Raw genomic sequence first — 21,355 nt, 5'->3', positions numbered from 1 at the left:
CCCATAAGGAGAATCATGTGCTAACGGCTGTCTAAATGACTCGGGTAAAGTTTGTAGCATGCGTGCTTGTTGTTTTTGTCTGCTTCCACTTGTCTTTGCACTAGGATGATGTCGGAGTAAATGTGCAGTCATATTCGTTGTGTTCCCACTAGTGCTGTCAGCGTTAATCTCGTTGAAATGACGTTAACGCCACAACACTGCAAATCTCCGTTAACGAGCTACCGCGGATTGCCCCGTGTGTGGGGCTGGACGGTGTCAACACGTTAACGAGCTAACTGCGCTAACGCAGTAGTTCCCACCAATGTAATTGAGCATTGTGTGGCATACACACACACACACACATCCAATATATATATTATATTATATATATATATTATATAATATAAATTATATTATATAAATTATATAATTATATATAAATTATATAATATATATTATATATACATATACATATATGCATATACACACATATATATACATATATATAACACACTCTACATCATCTGAGAGAGACAGATTCAAGAAAGCGCCACAACTGTTAGATTTATCACGGCATAAACCTATTGCTGGAACAGCCGAGACAATTCTACTACAATGGTGAAAGCAAGACGCAAGTCACCAGAGCTCTTTGTGTGATCTTGTGCACGAGGGGGAAGACCAAGACGAGCGCTGTTCCTGCCGCTCGAACCCCAGTCACTCTCAGTCAGCTTCCCCGTAGCACTGCTCTTTATTGTGGTTACATAAATATGCATAGTCTCATTAACATGTGACATCTCAACCAGGCATATATGTGAACAAAGAGTACCTCGTCTGTGTGTAGGTGTGTGTGTGTGTGTGTGAAAATGTGACCCTGCGAACAACTCCCCAAAGCTGGTGCTAGGAGTCCAGCGGTCCACCTAAATAAAGGGCTCTTATACTTAAACAGATACAGAGTAGGTGTCCTCCCATACCATAAATCAGGAAGAGAAGGTACGACCTCTCATGACCTTAGGATGTGTGTGTATGCCAGAGCACTTTGGAACGCACACAGAGTCTTTGCAGACTATAGATAGATGAGACATTCTATCAATATGCAATTGATTATATACCTCTAAACATTATTGATGCTATGTTTCTAAGTACAAATGACCATCACAAAATATCACTCCAATAACTAACATGATCAATAATTAATAATTTGTTTTAATTTAATCCAATGAAAAGTAAGTAAGATAATAAAAATGAGAATAATGAGAAGGACTTGTGAATATTGTCTTGATGATGTGAACGAGCTGCTGCTGAGTGAGTATTTGTCACTGTGTAGTACACGCCTGCTTCCTCACTTTAGCAGCAGTAGTACGATCCAGTGCAGCTCTAGCTGCCACACCCAGTCCAGCTCCCACCAGCACTCCTACTGGACAAGCTGCAGCTCCCACAATAGCTCCAACAGCAAGCTGGGTCGCAATCGCAGTACTGACTCCAGCAGCAGCTCCAGCACCGAGTCCAGCAGCAGCTCCAGCAACAGCACCAACCCAACTGCCCTGGATAAACTTGTTTTTTCTCTCTGCTTCATATCTTGCTTCAGTGGCCATCAGCCCCGGGTTTTTCTTCTGAAGTTGTTCCATCTCTTTGGTTATAGCACTCTCTGCCTTTTCAAACATCTTGTTGGTGTAGTAGCTTCCTCCGTTTCTCTGAACCATTAGTCTGATCTTCTCCAGCAGCTCTCTGACCTGAGCAGGATCTCTGCTATTGTTGTTAAAAACATGGTATCCTCCTCCACACTGACAGATGAATTCACGAAGAGCTGGAGTCTTAGTGATGAGTTCTTCTATGGAGACATTCAGATCTGCATGTGTGAACAACACCATGGTGTAACGAACTGCTTCATCTCCAAACACCTCCTGAAGGATTCTCAGGGTTTTTTGTTCTTCATCTATAAATATGTTTGGCTGGATCACAACCAGGAACACATGAGGACCAGGAGCAGCCAGTGAGATGCATCTGTTGATCTCCGTGTTCACCTGGCCTAAGGTAAACACAGAGTGAAACAGGCCTGGAGTATCAACAACAGCCAGGGTTTGAAAATCAAACAGAGCTGCTTCCTGCTGACACTCTGACGTCACTGAGGCAGGGGATGAAGCTGATGCTGTTTTAAAGGCTTTTCCTCCCAGGATGGTGTTTCCCGATGAACTCTTCCCAGCTCCAGTTTTCCCAACAACAACAATCCTGAAGTCTTTTTCAGCTTTTCTCATGGACTCCTTAGCCTCTTCGAACATCTCATTGGTGTAGCAGCTTCGTTCGTTTCCCTGAACCATAGTGTTGATCTTCCTCAGCAGCTCTCTGACCTGAGAGGGATTGTTATCTCGGTTGTTAAAAACATGATATCCTCCTCCACACTGATGGATGAAGTCTTGGAGAGCTCGATTTTCCCTGATGAATTGTTCTATGGTGACTCCACCATGCTCCAGGTTATCTCCACATGTGAACAAGGCCATGGTGTAGTCTGCTACGCATACTCCAAACATCTGCTGAAGGATTCTCACTGTTTCTCGTTGTTCGTCTGTAAATCTGCCCACACAGATCACAACCAGGAACACATGAGGACCAGGAGCAGCAAAGGAGATGGATCTCCTGATCTCTGTCTTCACTCCCTCTTCAGGTTTAACATTATCAAACAGACCGGGAGTATCGACCACAGCCAGTTTTTGACCTTCAAACTCTCCTGTTTCCTTCTGACACACTGAAGTTACCGAGCTTGAAGATGGTCTAGATTCAAAAGCGCCCTCTCTTCTTAAGATGGTGTTTCCTGATGCACTTTTTCCAGATCCAGTTTTTCCAACAAGCACCATCCTGAGCTCTGGTTTCTCTTTTGTATGCTTCTTTTGTGGTTCCCCTGACTCTTTTTAAAGAAATTAGAAAATTTTAACATTAGCAACTGTGTTAACATCAGTAAAACCAAATAAACAGTGTGAAAAAGTGTTTGAGCCCCTTCCTGATTTCAGATTTTTTTGTATGTTTGTCTTTGCATGAGAATCCTCTGCAGGTTTGTGCAGGATAAACGGGTTAGTTTGCTGCACTGTGTTGGGTTTAATGTAAAGAACAGTGTGTGACTGCTGCACAGTGGTTGTGGGTTCATGGTCACAGTTAGCTTACATCAAGTGTAGCAGAGATTTATTGACTGAAATTCACCTTCATACCAACTTTATACCATCTAGAAATCAGACAGCATTAACAGTGCTCTGTCAGTGTAGAGGATGGAATCAACCAGGACAACTTATGAAACATTTTTTTTACATCTGGTGTGTGCATGCACGAAGAGCAGCAGGTCAGCTGATCACAGCCTGTACACTAAGAACATCTACTGGAGTGCTCAATAGAAATTATTGAGTTTGAGAGTTTGATTCTTTTACCCACACTGAGACCTTACAGCTGATTTTAGGGTTCCTCCACCTGCCGAATCCACTTTAACCCTGTGCACATTATCCTGTTTAGACCAAAATTACTCCAAGAGTACCTCAATGACTCATCCAGGAGGTCACAGAAGAACCCAGAACAACGTAAAAGACCTGCAGGGTTCACGTCTCAGCTAAGGTCATGATTCAGCAATGAGAAAGAAACTGGGCAAAAATGGCCTCCATGGCAGAGTTCAAGGAGAAAATCACTGCAGACCAAAAGGAACATAAAGGCTCGTCTCAGTTTGGACAGAAAACATCTGGATGATCCCTGAGACGTTTGGAGACAATGTCTAGTTGGACCTTAAAATGGTTGTCAATCCATTTTACATTACTTACAGTATCAAGGTAAACGTTTTCTATGACCTCATTAAATATACTTAATTTATTGTACAACGAAGTGATTCAGGAAATGGAGCTGCTACATCTGTCACTAAAAAAACACCATGTTTCCTTGCCAGAAAAGTTGATCTGATCGTTTAAGCATTAATCTGCTGATGATAAGAGAAGCTACAAATGTTTCCTGCGCTGTACTTCCTCTATCTACATGTCAATCAATGAAACAAAAGCCACAAACAAGGAAACAGAAGAAGCTACAAAAACCGAAACCTTCCCTTCGTTTTTCTGTCAAAAGTGTTAAAATCGCGTTTACTTCTCGTGTCATCTACAAACTGCTGCCATCAAGGATTTTTTTTAACCATTGGTCGATTAATGTTTACGTTGGTCATTGTGCTCATGTATTTAGATCATATTGTACAATCTGCTTTACAATAACAACTACACAAAAACGTCAACTATTGTAAAAACAAAGGAAACCAGTGAGAGGAATAGATCAAATAAAGATAAAACCTAAGAAAGATAAAGTGAGTGTTGAGTTCTATTACTGTTTAATTAACACTAATATTATAGATTGCTCTTTTTAAATGTACTTGCCGAGTCGCTTGTATTTGCTGGCCATGTTCGTCTTTTACAGGCAGTTGATGTGTGGTTTCTGTCTCTGCTGAATAGTTTCCTCTTTATTACTCCATGGTCTGAGTCTGCTGTTAATGCCCCCCTTTGAATGAGTGATGTGGTCTGTGTTCTGTCTGTGGTACATCACTTCTGTAGCGTGCATGCAGCAAGGCACAAATCTTGTTATTAACAGTCATGTTTCCGCTGCTGTTACAGCTCTGCGTGCAGACTCTGTGAGAAAAAAAAAGTGAGACACACAGAGCAGCAGGCTTCACTGCGTTTGTTTTACTTGCAGGGAAGCAAAAGCATACACTGTGCGCTGTTCCTGCCGCTCGAACCCCAGTCACTCTCAGTCAGCTTCCCCGTAGCACTGCTCTTTATTGTGGTTACATAAATATGCATAGTCTCATTAACATGTGACATCTCAACCAGGCATATATGTGAACAAAGAGTACCTCGTCTGTGTGTAGGTGTGTGTGTGTGTGAAAATGTGACCCTGCGAACAACTCCCCAAAGCTGGTGCTAGGAGTCCAGCGGTCCACCTAAATAAAGGGCTCTTATACTTAAACAGATACAGAGTAGGTGTCCTCCCATACCATAAATCAGGAAGAGAAGGTACGACCTCTCATGACCTTAGGATGTGTGTGTATGCCAGAGCACTTTGGAACGCACACAGAGTCTTTGCAGACTATAGATAGATGAGACATTCTATCAATATGCAATTGATTATATACCTCTAAACATTATTGATGCTATGTTTCTAAGTACAAATGACCATCACAAAATATCACTCCAACAACTAACATGATCAATAATTAATAATTTGTTTTAATTTAATCCAATGAAAAGTAAATAAGATAATAAAAATGAGAATAATGAGAAGGACTTGTGAATATTGTCTTGATGATGTGAACGAGCTGCTGCTGAGTGAGTATTTGTCACTGTGTAGTACACGCCTGCTTCCTCACTTTAGCAGCAGTAGTACGATCCAGTGCAGCTCTAGCTGCCACACCCAGTCCAGCTCCCACCAGCACTCCTACTGGACAAGCTGCAGCTCCCACAATAGCTCCAACAGCAAGCTGGGTCGCAATCGCAGTACTGACTCCAGCAGCAGCTCCAGCACCAAGTCCAGCAGCAGCTCCAGCAACAGCACCAACCCAGCTGCCCTGGATAAACTTGTTTTTTCTCTCTGCTTCATATCTTGCTTCAGTGGCCATCAGCCCCGGGTTTTTCTTCTGAAGTTGTTCCATCTCTTTGGTTATAGCGCTCTCTGCCTTTTCAAACATCTTGTTGGTGTAGTAGCTTCCTCCGTTTCTCTGAACCATTAGTCTGATCTTCTCCAGCAGCTCTCTGACCTGAGCAGGATCTCTGCTATTGTTGTTAAAAACATGATATCCTCCTCCACACTAACAGATGAATTCATGAAGAGCTGGAGTCTTAGTGATGAGTTCTTCTATGGAGACATTCAGATCTGCATGTGTGAACAACACCATGGTGTAACGAACTGCTTCATCTCCAAACACCTCCTGAAGGATTCTCAGGGTTTTTTGTTCTTCATCTATAAATATGTTTGGCTGGATCACAACCAGGAACACATGAGGACCAGGAGCAGCCAGTGAGATGCATCTGTTGATCTCCGTGTTCACCTGGCCTAAGGTAAACACAGAGTGAAACAGGCCTGGAGTATCAACGACAGCCAGGGTTTGAAAATCAAACAGAGCTGCTTCCTGCTGACACTCTGACGTCACTGAGGCAGGGGATGAAGCTGATGCTGTTTTAAAGGCTTTTCCTCCCAGGATGGTGTTTCCCGATGAACTCTTCCCAGCTCCAGTTTTCCCAACAACAACAATCCTGAAGTCTTTTTCAGCTTTTCTCATGGACTCCTTAGCCTCTTCGAACATCTCATTGGTGTAGCAGCTTCGTTCGTTTCCCTGAACCATAGTGTTGATCTTCCTCAGCAGCTCTCTGACCTGAGAGGGATTGTTATCTCGGTTGTTAAAAACATGATATCCTCCTCCACACTGATGGATGAAGTCTTGGAGAGCTCGATTTTCCCTGATGAATTGTTCTATGGTGACTCCACCATGCTCCAGGTTATCTCCACATGTGAACAAGGCCATGGTGTAGTCTGCTACGCATACTCCAAACATCTGCTGAAGGATTCTCACTGTTTCTCGTTGTTCGTCTGTAAATCTGCCCACACAGATCACAACCAGGAACACATGAGGACCAGGAGCAGCAAAGGAGATGGATCTCCTGATCTCTGTCTTCATTCCCTCTTCAGGTTTAACATTATCAAACAGACCGGGAGTATCGACCACAGCCAGTTTTTGACCTTCAAACTCTCCTGTTTCCTGTTTCCGCGTTATTAAGTAACGCGTTACAGTAACTACGTTATTATTGTGGTAACGAGCACGGTAACTAGTTATTATGCCAAAACCAGGAACGCGTTACTCGTTACTGGGATTTAAATAGGCTCGTTATTCGTTACTTCGTGTGGTGGCTATCGCGGAGCTTCCACAGATTCAATAACATTAGCAAGTGGTGGAAGCCAGCAGGTGGATGAGGGAAAGGGAGGCAAGAGGAGAGACCCGAAGAAGCCGCCGGTCCGAGTATCAGGTGAACTGAACTTCAGGTAAGAAGTTATGACCTGCAGTGTATCTGAGTCACATATAAATCAAGTTTAGGTGGAGTTTATTTTCGTTGTGCTGACTTTTTCGTACTGCGTGCTAGCTAGCATGACGGAGTTTCTATACAGCTGGGTGGGTGCTATGTTACTGATGTTGAACTTTATTTTGTTCATAGGTTAATTATTAGAGTTGCCAACTGTCCCGTAAAAAACAGAATCGTCTCGTATTAAGAGTTTCGTATTGAGGTGAAAAGGAACATTTTGTCCCGGACTTCAGCTACAATGAAAAAGACACAAAGCTGGATTTATTCTGTGTTTACGCTGCACAGCTGCCTCTTCTCCTCTCATTCTCTCCCCTCCCTCTCCTGTTTCTACTTCAATCATGAAACTGATCAACGATCAGCTGATCGGCTTTTCTCTCTTGTTTGTTTATCGCTCACTTTGCGCCGAAAGAGGAAACCAGCGGATGTCGCGCTAAACAACAGCAGCACGTTTAAGCTTGATCAGCTGTTGTTAGAATTTATTTAATATTACTTTCTAGTATCAGCTGATGTTTGCTGGAGCCACAGCTGTAAAGCTGCTGGTCATGATGTCGGTTTGGATATGTGGTGAGATGGAAACATGAAGATGAAACCAGGAGATGTCCTTACTGAATCATCAGAGCTGAACAGGTGATGGAGAAACAGGTTTACCTTTCAGGTGACATGAATGAGTTGAAGGGAAGTTATGAACTGTTTCTGAGAGACAAATAACACCAGGATCCTTTTTTTACTTAGCTGACAGCTAGTAACTGTGCAGGGGCGGGTCTAGCAAAGTGTTGCCAGGGGGGCAGGTAGGGCATTAACAGGGAGAGGGGGGCACAAGGAAATACTTTTCTTTCTTATTCTCATTTAAAATGTCTCGCTTTTAAAAAAATAATTATCTTGATTATTTTTTTGCATTAATTGATAGATTAATGCATATATACCATCAGAACAGTGTACATCACTGTCACAACAGCGTTTGTTTTCATTCAAAGGCTTTATGATTTTTCCTATAATGGTGGGCCGGTCTCTAGTCAAATTCCCCGGGACGATTTTTGTTTGTCCCAGTCCAGCCCTGTAAGCAGCTCATCTGCAGTCTGGTGTTACCTACATCTTCCTATTCAGAAGGCAGAATTTCCGAGTTCTGAGTACAATCGAAAGCACCACGACTGCAGTTTTTGTGTTGGATGTAAAAAGCAGGCTAGAATCATGCGGCGGTCAACGACGGTCCAGGCGTGGGATTTCTCTCGTGGAAGTGTGCACATTATTTTTTTCCTTTCTATTGGTAGGTGGCACAGTGCACTTGTGGCAAGTAAGCAAGCTAGAAGAGTGGCAGTCTGGCTGGGTATCCAGTTACAGAAGCAACACATTAACAAGAGAATTCTGAGTAAAACCAAAGTTACTTTCCCTAGTAACTAGTTACTCTGAAAGTAACGAGTAACTTGAAGTAACTGAGTTACTTTTGATTTTATGTAACTAGTAATGTAACGAAGTTACTAATTTAAAGTAACTTACCCAACACTGCTTCTGACACACTGAAGTTACCGAGCTTGAAGATGGTCTAGATTCAAAAGCGCCCTCTCTTCTTAAGATGGTGTTTCCTGATGCACTTTTTCCAGATCCAGTTTTTCCAACAAGCACCATCCTGAGCTCTGGTTTCTCTTTTGTATGCTTCTTTTGTGGTTCCCCTGACTCTTTTTAAAGAAATTAGAAAATTTTAACATCAGCAACTGTGTTAACATCAGTAAAACCAAATAAACAGTGTGAAAAAGTGTTTGAGCCCCTTCCTGATTTCAGATTTTTTTGTATGTTTGTCTTTGCATGAGAATCCTCTGCAGGTTTGTGCAGGATAAACGGGTTAGTTTGCTGCACTGTGTTGGGTTTAATGTAAAGAACAGTGTGTGACTGCTGCACAGTGGTTGTGGGTTCATGGTCACAGTTAGCTTACATCAAGTGTAGCAGAGATTTATTGACTGAAATTCACCTTCATACCAACTTTATACCATCTAGAAATCAGACAGCATTAACAGTGCTCTGTCAGTGTAGAGGATGGAATCAACCAGGACAACTTATGAAACATTTTTTTTACATCTGGTGTGTGCATGCACGAAGAGCAGCAGGTCAGCTGATCACAGCCTGTACACTAAGAACATCTACTGGAGTGCTCAATAGAAATTATTGAGTTTGAGAGTTTGATTCTTTTACCCACACTGAGACCTTACAGCTGATTTTAGGGTTCCTCCACCTGCCGAATCCACTTTAACCCTGTGCACATTATCCTGTTTAGACCAAAATTACTCCAAGAGTACCTCAATGACTCATCCAGGAGGTCACAGAAGAACCCAGAACAACGTAAAAGACCTGCAGGGTTCACATGTCTCAGCTAAGGTCATGATTCAGCAATGAGAAAGAAACTGGGCAAAAATGGCCTCCATGGCAGAGTTCAAGGAGAAAATCACTGCAGACCAAAAGGAACATAAAGGCTCGTCTCAGTTTGGACAGAAAACATCTGGATGATCCCTGAGACGTTTGGAGACAATGTCTAGTTGGACCTTAAAATGGTTGTCAATCCATTTTACATTACTTACAGTATCAAGGTAAACGTTTTCTATGACCTCATTAAATATACTTAATTTATTGTACAACGAAGTGATTCAGGAAATGGAGCTGCTACATCTGTCACTAAAAAAACACCATGTTTCCTTGCCAGAAAAGTTGATCTGATCGTTTAAGCATTAATCTGCTGATGATAAGAGAAGCTACAAATGTTTCCTGCGCTGTACTTCCTCTCTCTACATGTCAATCAATGAAACAAAAGCCACAAACAAGGAAACAGAAGAAGCTACAAAAACCGAAACCTTCCCTTCGTTTTTCTGTCAAAAGTGTTAAAATCGCATTTACTTCTCGTGTCATCTACAAACTGCTGCCATCAAGGATTTTTTTTAACCATTGGTCGATTAATGTTTACGTTGGTCATTGTGCTCATGTATTTAGATCATATTGTACAATCTGCTTTACAATAACAACTACACAAAAACGTCAACTATTGTAAAAACAAAGGAAACCAGTGAGAGGAATAGATCAAATAAAGATAAAACCTAAGAAAGATAAAGTGAATGTTGAGTTCTATTACTGTTTAATTAACACTAATATTATAGATTGCTCTTTTTAAATGTACTTGCCGAGTCGCTTGTATTTGCTGGCCATGTTCGTCTTTTACAGGCAGTTGATGTGTGGTTTCTGTCTCTGCTGAATAGTTTCCTCTTTATTACTCCATGGTCTGAGTCTGCTGTTAACACTTCCCTTTGAATGAGTGACATTTTAATAGGACGAAAAAGAAGCAGATACTTGCTGGTTGGATGTCAGCAGATGTGTAATTTTGTGATGTCGTCTGTGTTTGGTGCAATCTGTCTGTTGTACATCACTTCTGTAGCGTGCATGCAGCAAGGCACAAATCTTGTTATTAACAGTCATGTTTCTGCTGCTGTTACAGCTCTGCGTGCAGACTCTGTGAAAAAAAAAGTGAGACACACAGAGCAGCAGGCTTCACTGCGTTTGTTTTACTTGCAGGGAAGCAAAAGCATACACTGTGGTGGACCACTGGAGGGCTCCACTCACACCCAGTTCTCAGGAAGTGTTGTTGCTGTGTTTTGGAGGGAAAAGTATTCAGTTGTGTGGTGATGAGTAATAAACAAGGAGTGTTTGTTACTCATCACAGCTAAGGACCCCGTTGATTGGCGAGAGCTTTCGTGTTGTCTGTGTTTACCTCCACAGTGGATCTAAATGTCGACCCCTGAACAGGATCCAGTAACAATCACTGTGGCAGATATCTAAGAAAATGTCTTCAGTATGAAGAGTTGGAAAGCACCAAGACCAAACATGATTCACACCTACTGGCTGCACTCCATGAGTGTCTGGCTGCACAAATGAACCATTAGCTAGTAGGTGAGACACATCCAAAATGGCTCACTGAAGGCCGGACAGTCCTGATTCCTAAGGATCACCATAAGGGACTGGTCCCATCCAACTACCAGCCAAAGACCTGCCTCAGTGCCAAATGGAAGCTTCTGTTTGGCATCATAGCGGCTAAGATGAATAGGCATATGGCTCAATACTTGGCACGGAAAGGAATGGGCAGAAACACCAGAGGGGTGAAACACCATCTACTGATAGAAAACACACTTGGATCCTGGAATGCCTTGAGCTATACAAGATCAACAGGATCCTAAGAGCCTTCATCAGAAATTTGATGGCGTTGTGGTGAACATCAGTCCAACTTCAAGCCAATCGATTTAACAAGGGGGTGGTCTTCCGCACTACTGTTCCACATAGGCCTGAACCCCCTCAGTGAGATCATTGACAAGACTGGCTAGGGAAACCAACTACAGAAAGGCGTAATCATCAGCAAATCCTCTACATGAATGACAGCAAGCTGTATACCAGGAGTGAACGACACATCGATTCACTGATCCACACTACTATGATCTACAGTAATGACATTGGAGAAGTGTATTTGGATGGTAACAAAGAGAGGGAAGGCAGTTAGAACTGAGGGGATTATACAACCAGAAGGCAACATTGCAGACATCGAGGACAGCTATAGGTACCTGGGACATGCACATAGTAAGGCAAGTCCTGAAAAGTCAGCTGAATGGGTAGAAGAATGTCCGGGCAATTAACACCTACGCTCTACCGGTGATCAGATACCCTGCTAGGATAATAAGCTGACCAAAGAAGGAGACAGAAGCAACTAACATCAAGAAAAGGAAGCTCCTGTGCATGCATGGAGGATTTCACCCCAAACCCAGCACCATGAAACAGTACGCTAAGTGGAAGGAAGGACACTGAGGACTAGCGAGTGTCAAAACCACTGTCCAGGTTGAAGGTGAAGGTAACAGACCCCCAAGCTGGGTGAGTGGCTCCAGCTGATCCCAGGAACAACACCCGAGATCTTACTAGATTAATAAATGAATGAACCATACGCACAGAAGGATTAGATTATTAAAGTGTTTTTTATTTCTATACTTGGCTATAATTATTCTCACCGACACTGGTGTAAGACAGCTAAGAGTAAAGATAAATAGTTGAAATGACAATAAAGGTTTTGACCAGCAGAGGGTGTGGGGTTGTGTGAACATAAAGTCTCGAGAAATGAAACCTTGTTTTTAACCAATTGGACAGAAAGCTTCGAGGCTTCATCTGACCATCAGTAGTATCAATATTATCTTCAGACAACAATAAAACTATTTTAATAAAAACATAACAAAAGGTGTTGTGCCTGATCTTTAATCTCTGTTTCTGCAACATAAATCAGGAGCCAACACACCCACGTTAACTGGTGATAGTCACAGTTTGATGTGCCGTGTGACAGCCGTATGCTCAAGGTAACATGACGTCAACGCAGTAGTCTGAAAACATTGAGAGCTGCAGGCAGAGGTGTGTCTGATGTGTTAAACACCAAACTCGAAACACGAAATTGTTGAGCAGTCTAACATCCACTCTGAGTGTGCTGTAGTGTTTTTTTCTATCACACAAAAGTGTGTGGGAATCATAACAAAGGCAGTAAGAGCATTTATCAAACACTTTAACCCAGTGGTTCCGAAAGTGGAGGGGGCGCGTAAAATAAAATAATTAAACCTTAAAGATGGTTAGTTTAGTGGTTTATTTTATTGCAGCCTGTAATTTTTTGCAGTTTATTTTTATTTGTTTTTTCCCCCTTCCTCGTTGTTTTCTTTACTTTTGCACCTGTGGTTCAGCTACCCAATTTTTGGTAGCTGAACCGCCCAATGACAATAAAAGCTGTAAATCTAAGTTTACAAAAGGTTTGAGGAGTGGAATAAACTGCATTGGAGTTTGAAAGCAAAATATGGGTGTGTGTGGTTGGAGGATGTGTTTGTGTGTGTGTGTGTGTGTGTGTGTGGGGGGGGGGGGGGGGGGGGGGCAAGATTTTCTTGTAGACTAGGAACACTGGGTGAATGTATTTTTGACAGGCAAAGATAAGAAACACAAAACAAGTCACAGAAGGGTCTTAAAAACATGAACAAAAATGCTGCTGGCCTTCTTTAAGTTTTAAAGGGGGCCCTAGCAAAAGAAGTTTGGGAACCACTGCTTTAACCTATCAGCGCAGACACCTTCAGCCTGTTCTTTGTGGTTTAGTGTGTCCCGATAAAATCACGTGCTCTTTACTCTTTTTTCAAATCTAAAACAAAACAAAAACAACAAGCACACGAATGCATGTTTATAGACAAAATATTGACTGCGTTCTCCTGGTTTGTTAGCGGCTCCTGAAAAGCAAGTCTAGCACACATATCTTCGACCAACAGTAGTCAATCTGTGACACCAGTTAATCTGAAACACCGGAATAAAAACAAAGTAAGTCTGTTTTATGGGACAGGTAGATTTTAATGGTTCCCTTTGCAGTTCAGACATGCCCAGGAAATGTATTTGTCAGAGAGGGCTAGATAAGGTCTCAGCTATGGAGTGTTACCTACCTGATTTGCTTTCGCTTTGCTTAGCGATTACACCCGAGATACTTTCACTTCACTTGCCATTGTTGGCAGTCAGTGCACACCTGTGGGAAATTACGATGTGAGTATTTCATTTTTTATTTTCAGATTCTCACTCAGCATGACACAATTTGATCGTCATTTATGACCATAAAATTCCATATTTAACTTTCTGTGCAGATCTGAAATGAGAATTCTCTTTTATTGTCATTTTATGGCAAAGCTTTGTAATGTAAGCCACATACATGTTGGCTTTTTTCTCACTGTTTTGTTCTGAAAGCCTGCAGCTCCAATCGACTGCAGCTATAGTTCTGCAAAATTATGAAGTGAAACGAGTTTGGCTGGAAATCAACCCCATGTTTATTTTGTTTTAAAGGATACACGGCACACCATGCTAAGACTTATCACTTTTTCCGCTCATAGCTCTTTAGGAATCAAATGCGGCAGTTTGCAGATTTACGCCTGGTGACTTTCATGTTTATCAGCCTAGGAGTTTACATACTTTGGTTAAAATACCTATAAAGAAAGGTAGATTTCCAGTCATGATTTAACTGTTGTTTTAATAAAAAGCAACTGTGCGAAAGAGGTGGAAAATCAACACCATAGCTCAACAGTGTTTCAATATCAGAATCTGACATTGTTTCAATGTCAACAGTATTAGAAAATATAACGTCGAATCAATGTCAGGTTTCAACATTGATTCAATATCAAAACCTGACGTTGTTTCAATATTAAAAAAGGAAGCAAGAGTGACATTAGGTCAACGTCACACCTCAACTTTGATTCAATGACATCGCCTGATATTGACTAAAAATTGTTTCAATGTTTCCTTGCTATCTGGGTTACGTGAAGTGCATGCGTGCATGAAGGATTTGTCCTCTCATAAGATTGCACAAACCCAGACGTAGACTCACACCAGTCTGCTTGTTTAACCCTCAGCTCCCATCACTACCAAAAATGGCTCATCTCACTGAACTTTTCAAGTATGTGGACGACCACCAGGACCTGTATGTGCAGGTAAGATCACTCAGAAAAAACAATATAGTGCAGCTGCTTAATCATTACGTTTTTTGCATGATTGTCACTTGTTTTAATGGCTTATTGAGCTAACTGAAAACTGGACAGATTTGCAACTCCTTCACTTAAACTGGGATTATAGTACAGTTCCAGCTGTAAAACCAGTTTTCCTGATAAGAATCAGTGATATTACAACTGCTGCTCGAGTCAAATTTTGTGGGTCTAATGTCCTAAGAATAACTCATTGTGGCTCATTCTTTTGCAATAAGTAACTGCATGAAATAGTAAAAAACAAAAAGAAAAGAAAAGGAAAAAAATGATAAAATCTCTATAAAAAACCCATTTTAATGTCTTTAAATCACTTTTTCATAATTGTCCTCAGCGCCTCGCTGAGTGGGTGGGTGTCCAGAGTGTGTCTGCTTGGCCTGAGAAGCGCGGGGAGATCAAAAAAATGATGGAGATGGCAGCCAAGGACATCGAGAGGCTGGGAGGGACTGTGGAGTTGGTGGACGTTGGCAAGCAGAAGGTCTTGCACTGGTTACATTTCTTAATGCATTAATAATTTGTATATTGCGTTATTTTTTCTACTTAAATTTCACCATAAATCATTATTCATGCAGCTTCCCTCAGGAGAGGAGATCCCCCTGCCTCCTATCATCCTGGGGCAGTTAGGATCAGACCCAACCAAGAAGACGGTGTGTATTTACGGGCACCTTGATGTTCAGCCAGCCAACATCAGTGACGGCTGGGACACAGAGCCTTTCACTCTGGTGGAGAAAGACGGTAAGAGGAGAATACTTTTGGTCTTTTACAAAACAACTCTGGAGATTTTTCTGAGCTGGAAAGTTATGTGAGTAACTGAAGTCAGCTGGAACGCACTTTGTGCTTGTAAAAATAGATGAAAATTAAAACTTTAAGGCTACTGTATCCAGCTGTTTGTAAGTTACACCGGGTAGTTTTTGGTTTAGCAAAGTTATAATATCAAATATGGCTAAAAAAAATGAGCTACAGTACTGTCCTGTAGATAGATGTAGATGGCAAAACTAAAAGATGAAGAAGAATTAATTTTCAGAGCAGCATAAAGGCAGTTTGTTACTATCAGAACATTCTAATAACCTGATGAGGACTCGGTGTTTTAGTGGTCTTAACTGAGATTACAGAAAACAAAAAAACAAATCCAGTCAGCAGGTTGGTAGTGCAGGATGACGAAGTGTGGAGTGAGGTGTGTGAATCCTGTAAGGTAGCATAACTAAGAGAAAACACGGTATCAACAAGCTTAACTATGTAGACTGGGAACACTGGGTGAATGTATTTTTAGCAAAGATAAGAAACACAAAACGAGTCACAGAAGGGTCTTAAAAACATGAAAAAAGAAAGCTGTTGGGCTTCTTTAAGTTTTAAACTCTCATCCAAGAGACTTCTTCAGTTCTAAAACAAATGGTTGTGTGTCTCAGGTATTTAACCCCTAATAGTTTTTCTCAGGAGGTTCTGAGGGTTGTTAATCATGCATCACATTAGCCAAGGTGTGAAGAAAACAAAAGATATGGGCCATTACCATCATATGAGTTTAAGGTTGAGACCTTGACTGAACACTTCCATTTAGCAAAGGTTTACATGACAGAATTGTGAAACACACTCGGCAAAAAGGCTCAAGTGAGGCGTTTTCCTTTGTGAGTCATGACGGATCCTTTATTTCACAGACTGCATTTGTTTGTGCACATAACTAAGTCACTGCAGCATTCCTGAATTGGTGTCTATGCTTTGTTATGCTCCACACAGCAATGCAAAAGCTGCACCTGAATAATTTCAACCCTTTAAGGCTTCTTTGTTTTATGTTAAACAACACAGATTGACTCTGTTGTGCACGATCTTACAGACTCTTTAATACTGTGTAGCACAAGGTAACCTAACCATTTTTTGCTGCTCTTTTAGATCTTCTTTATGTTGCATCATTTCAGTACATATTTGCATTTAAACAAACTTTTTTGATGGGACAGGTAGGACAGGTTTTTTTTTTTCAGCTAGAAAATTGACCACACATGGTCTTGTGTGTTTTCTGGTGAGAGTCATCTGACACAAAATGCCACATCCTCTTCCCCCTGTCTCATTCCTGCCTGCTCAGTTGTGTTAGTGCTGCTTATGTCACATTTTACAAAACCTGCTGCAGATCATTTTTTGTATCATAAACAAGGATTTCATATCATTAACCCTAACCTCCAAGTTTAAAATCAGGGCCTGTGGTGTGCTGACTATGTAATAAACATAACCTTAGAAACATTTTTCAGTGCCAATAATTTCTCATTAAAACCTTGAAACTGAAACAAAGTTTTATTTTTGTAGGTAAGCTCTATGGAAGAGGATCTACTGATGACAAGGGTCCAGTATTGGCCTGGTTTAACTGCATTGAAGCGTATCAGAAGATCGGAAAGGTACAGTTACTGCCAGATTTAAGGTGGCCAACAAAAGGTTTTTCAAGTTTAGATAGTTTAAAGATGATATGATATTTTAGTGTGTCCTAAAGAATCAACCCTGTGGCCTGACATGCTAAGATGGGCGTGTTTGAAAACTAAATTGAAATTACTGACAGGAGTATATTGAGGTGTGAATTTTTATTCCAGTATCTGAAAATGTATACCATTACTTCTCATCAAGGTTTTTATTTTGTTTTTGTACAGTGATGATAAAGCAGAATAGCTACTATACAGCACTATACGAAAAGGATATGTGGGTCATTTGTATCATTTTAAAAATATTATTTTAGCTTGATCTGTTGAGTTTTTCCTTACTTGGTGCTTTCTGATATGGCTCTCTGGATTTTCTGATAATTAGAAAGTACTTTATTGATCCCCATGGGGAAATTCCTCTCTGCATTTAACCCATTCACTCAGTGAAGCAGTGGGCAGCCATTGGGCGCTCGGGGAGCAGTGTGTAGGGACGGTACCTTGCTCAGGGGTACCTCAGTGTAGCTGTTCAGGGGAATCGAACCCCCGACCTTCCGATCATGGGGCCACCACTCTACCTACTGAGCTATCCCTGATTTACCTTTAGAGTAAATCCTTAGCAGGAATTTCATTAATGGGTGTTTAGTCAGAACAAATAAATCCCAGTTGGTGAATGTACAGTATTTATTTTTAAACATGCATTCCTGCTACCTGCTATTCACATTTATTCAGTGGAGCACCCACAATTTCATTGTACATGTACAATGATAATAAAGTGCTATTCTATTCTATTCTATTCTATTCTATTCTATTCTATTCTATTCCTGTGTTAAAGTACAACACTGATTTGCAGATCGCTTGTTGTCAAGAGATTATTTGAACTCTAGAAAATGAGCCTGAATTTTTTTCTTATGCATCTCTCTTCTTGTTGCAGGACCTTCCCATCAACATCAAATTCTGCTTCGAGGGGATGGAAGAATCTGGATCTGAGGGTCTGGATGATCTTGTGTTTTCTAGAAAGGACACTTTCTTTAAAGACGTGGACTACATCTGCATCTCTGACAACTACTGGCTGGGCAAGAACAAACCCTGCATCACCTACGGCCTGAGAGGAATCTGCTATTTCTTCCTTCAGGTGAAGTCCTGTTGGATTACTGTTGGTGGGGGGTGGGGACAGTGTTTCATTATCAGAAGGGCATACTTGAGCTTTTCGTGTTTTTTAAAATAATGTTTTATGTTCCAACCTCAAGGTGGAGTGTGGTGGAAAGGACTTGCACTCAGGGGTGTTTGGTGGCTCTGTTCATGAGGCCATGACTGACCTCATCGCACTTATGGGCAAGTGAAGCTGATAATTGTGATTTTTAGTCTCACCGACCTTATTTTACAGCAGTTTAGAGTTTTAATCATGTGTTTGTGACTTCCTGCACAGGCTCCCTGGTTGACAAAAGGGGTAAGATTTTGGTTCCTGGGATCTATGACAGTGTGGCGCCTCTGACAGCAGAGGAGCAAAAGCTGTACGAGAAGATCGACTTCGACTTGGATGAGTACTGTAAAGATGTGGGGGTTGGCCGGCTGCTGCATGACACAAAGGCAAAGAAATTATTTATGTTGTTCGCATCACTCATTGGTGAAAATGTGCTGTATAATTTTGGGTCATTCACACTTTTTGAACCTATTTTTCTTTATTTCTTCCACCGTAGGAGCAAATCCTCATGCACCGTTGGAGATATCCTTCTCTTTCCCTTCATGGTATTGAGGGGGCTTTCTCTGAAGCAGGAGCCAAGACGGTTATTCCTCGCAAGGTCATCGGCAAGTTTTCCATCCGCCTTGTGCCTGACATGGATCCCAAAGTTGTGGAGAAGCAGGTAAACACTGTGATAGGTCACAATGATGGCATATAGCACTCACCTAAACAATGTAGCAGAGGTCACTCAGTATCTCTACCACTTATTGGTAGTTTGTTGCTCAGATGATTTGCTTAGCCATGCTTTTTTAAAGAAGTCCGTGAAACAAACTGCAATGTATAAAATTGAGAAATATTATGAATATATTATATTATGTAGTAAAAAACTGTGGAGGGATTTAATGTGACTGAAGGTAACTTTATTTAGACAGAAAACCAATATCACAGGTCATAGCATTAAAATATACAGGCAAACCAACCAATCAAGTCACTTTCTTTTGCCTTACCTAATACAGTTCAACCCTTTGCACACATAGTGAATTTTCTTTTAAACTGATGCTGAATTAACATGACAAAGAGATTTATTTAAGTTTTACTACCTAAAGCTGAGCCTGGATTGACTGTGGGCTAGCTTCAGTTTGTTTCTGCATAAAAGCTCCAACAAGTCTAAGTTATTTTTCCCTTTTCAAGGTCGTCGATCATCTGCAGAAGAAGTTTGCTGAACTGGGAAGCCCCAATAAACTGAAAGTGAACATGGGCCACGGGGCCAAAGCCTGGGTCTCAGACTTCAATCACCCACACTACATGGCAGGGAGAAAGGCCATGAAGACAGGTACAGGGACTTACTGATAAAAGCTGTTAGATTAAAGAGGGACTTCACTCAATCTCTCCCATTTCTGTTATTTTGCTAAAAAGTCTAAATCAGTTGTGTTTTTTGTATTGCAAAGGTGTAAAACACTTTCTCCTGCAATGGTACAACTGACTTTCTTACAGTTTACATTGTGATGCTTTTTCTTTAAGAGGAAAATATTTTGACATGTTTCAGCGCCTGCCCTTGGGCAGATGTTTCAGGACATTAAAAACAAAGACAAGCAAATTTTATAAGTTTTTAGTTATATGCATGTTTTTGTGAAACTTTTTAAGTCTTTTTCAGATATTTTCACTGATAGGAGTGTATCCAGTTTTGTTGTGACAAAAAAAGTCTTATCCTCCTCGTGCTGTAGTCTTCGGGGTCGAGCCTGATCTGACTCGCGAGGGCGGCAGCATCCCGGTCACCCTGACCTTCCAGGAGGCCACAGGCCGTAATGTCATGCTGCTTCCTGTAGGGTCCTCTGATGATGGAGCTCACTCTCAGAATGAAAAGATCAACAGGTTGGTCACAGCTCACACCGTTTCACTTCTTTTGAAATGTGTAACAAGTAGGAACTATTGATAAAATGGATGAAATATTGCCGTAAAAGAAGAGGATCATGTTTATCAGCTCCAGATTATTTCTGTTCTAAACTTAATGACAGGTAAAGAGAGTTTTTTTAAATTATAAACTGTTATCATGGCTTCATTTCTCCATTTTCAGATCAAACTACATTCAGGGAGTCAAGCTGCTGGGAGCATACTTCCATGAGGTCTCTCTGCTGGAGTGATTTGATGGTGTCTCATAATGACAGGTGTAATATATGCTCATCCTTCATGTCAGACCATAAACTTTGTGGGTTTACCTTTCACAATGAATGGTTTTATACACCCTGCTGATAATAAATGTGTCTTTCTTACTTTATTTGAGTTGTTTTTCTTTTCATTTCATGATGTAACAGGATTTACTTTTGATGCAGTGCATTGCTTACCGTCATAACTGACAATAACAGGGTAAAATGTTGATAAGCTTATTTTAGAAGCTGTCAAATGTGATTGAGGCATCAGTGATAGCAGCATGACCAAAGGCTGGTACTATTTGGAGATGGAGCAATTTTTGTCAGGAAACATCAAGCTCATACATAATGAGACTTCCATACTGGATCATTTAGGATTAACAACAACCACCTTGGTGCTATTGGCCAATAGGGTGTCCGTGGAAACTGTGCTGCTGTTGGCCAAATACAAGAGGAAAGAGAAGGCGGAAAGCATGTTAGGAGGCAGCAAGAGAGAGAGAGAGAGAAGAAATGGAGCTGCCAGGCAGGAGGAATAATGTTAGACCTCAGATGAGGTTCATCATACAATGTGACAATAAGGTCCACAAAAAAACAAACAAAAAAACAAAACATAAATCTGCCTATCTATCTGGATTCTTGTTATTAAGCATGTGGTCAGGATCTGATGGTAAAATAGTGTTTGTGTTCTTCTGGACACAGAAGAGGTGAGCTGTTTGTAATGAAGTAATGAAATAGTTTTTAATGAAGCAGCCCTCCTCTCGATGAATCCTTCCATGTCTAAAAAACTCTGTAAGAAATGATAGAAGTCAAAATTTACTAAAGAATAAAGGTGCAGGTAAGTATTCTGCAGGAAAAAAATTAAAATAGAGAGAGAAGGAGAAGATGCAGGAAGGAGAGCGTTGTCAACGTTCAGATATATGTTCATTTATATTCTTTAATTCAGTCTGATATATCAGCTATAGATGAACAATAAAAGTAAACTCGCACTGTGGTGAAACAAGGCTCAGTTACTTAAACAAGTAGCACT

At 41.0% G+C, this 21,355-nt stretch overlaps 2 protein-coding genes and 1 pseudogene across 4 annotated transcripts; 1 reads left to right on the top strand and 2 right to left on the bottom strand.

Annotated features, from left to right (window-relative positions):
• Window positions 1-498: 498 nt before the first annotated feature.
• Window positions 499-8,657, bottom strand: LOC146362993 (GTPase IMAP family member 8-like). Of its 2 annotated transcripts, none has more exons than XM_084919667.1 (2): window positions 8,550-8,657; window positions 499-2,878 (listed from the first exon to the last, which is right to left on the bottom strand). In XM_084919667.1, the coding sequence occupies exon 2, from the start codon at window positions 2,826-2,828 to the stop codon at window positions 1,293-1,295; it is 1,536 nt and encodes a 511-aa protein (XP_084775793.1). In that variant the 5' UTR covers window positions 2,829-2,878; window positions 8,550-8,657; the 3' UTR covers window positions 499-1,292. The 2 variants fall into 2 exon arrangements, with proteins under 2 accessions (XP_084775793.1, XP_084775792.1); XM_084919666.1 differs by lacking the exon at window positions 8,550-8,657 and adding an exon at window positions 4,365-5,166.
• Window positions 5,230-11,201, bottom strand: LOC146362992 (GTPase IMAP family member 8-like; annotated as a pseudogene). The gene is made up of 3 exons (XR_014799253.1): window positions 10,217-11,201; window positions 8,550-8,728; window positions 5,230-6,736 (listed from the first exon to the last, which is right to left on the bottom strand). The product of XR_014799253.1 is annotated as a GTPase IMAP family member 8-like (transcript).
• Window positions 11,202-13,498: 2,297 nt separating this feature from the next.
• On the top strand, window positions 13,499-20,454 carry LOC146362991 (cytosolic non-specific dipeptidase-like). Its single transcript, XM_084920024.1, has 12 exons — window positions 13,499-13,622; window positions 14,480-14,557; window positions 14,940-15,083; window positions 15,178-15,340; window positions 16,898-16,986; window positions 17,933-18,133; window positions 18,249-18,333; window positions 18,428-18,588; window positions 18,699-18,863; window positions 19,373-19,514; window positions 19,906-20,053; window positions 20,256-20,454. The coding sequence occupies exons 2-12, from the start codon at window positions 14,498-14,500 to the stop codon at window positions 20,320-20,322; spliced, it is 1,425 nt and encodes a 474-aa protein (XP_084776150.1). The 5' UTR covers window positions 13,499-13,622; window positions 14,480-14,497; the 3' UTR covers window positions 20,323-20,454.
• The last annotated feature ends 901 nt before the right edge of the window (window positions 20,455-21,355 follow it).

This window comes from Perissodus microlepis, chromosome 22 (genome assembly GCF_051167445.1).
Source record: "Perissodus microlepis isolate ML-2025 ecotype Zambia chromosome 22, ASM5116744v1, whole genome shotgun sequence".
In the NCBI taxonomy this organism is placed as follows: Eukaryota; Metazoa; Chordata; class Actinopteri; order Cichliformes; family Cichlidae; genus Perissodus; species Perissodus microlepis.
Note: the sequence above shows the minus strand (reverse complement) of the source record. Positions and strands in the feature narration are given on the sequence as shown.

What these genes read in the sequence shown, in the direction of transcription:
- LOC146362993 (XM_084919666.1), bottom strand. Translation starts at nt 4,389, where the DNA reads ATGGCCAGCAAATACAAGCGACTCG. An exon ending in CAGCAAATACAAGCGACTCG is followed by an intron (nt 2,879 to 4,364) that starts GCAAGTACATTT and finishes TTCTTTAAAAAG; the next exon opens with AGTCAGGGGAACCACAAAAG.
- LOC146362991 (XM_084920024.1), top strand. Translation starts at nt 14,498, where the DNA reads ATGGCTCATCTCACTGAACTTTTCAAGTATGTGGACGACCACCAGGAC. An exon ending in TGGACGTTGGCAAGCAGAAG is followed by an intron (nt 15,084 to 15,177) that starts GTCTTGCACTGG and finishes TTATTCATGCAG; the next exon opens with CTTCCCTCAGGAGAGGAGAT. An exon ending in CACTCTGGTGGAGAAAGACG is followed by an intron (nt 15,341 to 16,897) that starts GTAAGAGGAGAA and finishes TTATTTTTGTAG; the next exon opens with GTAAGCTCTATGGAAGAGGA.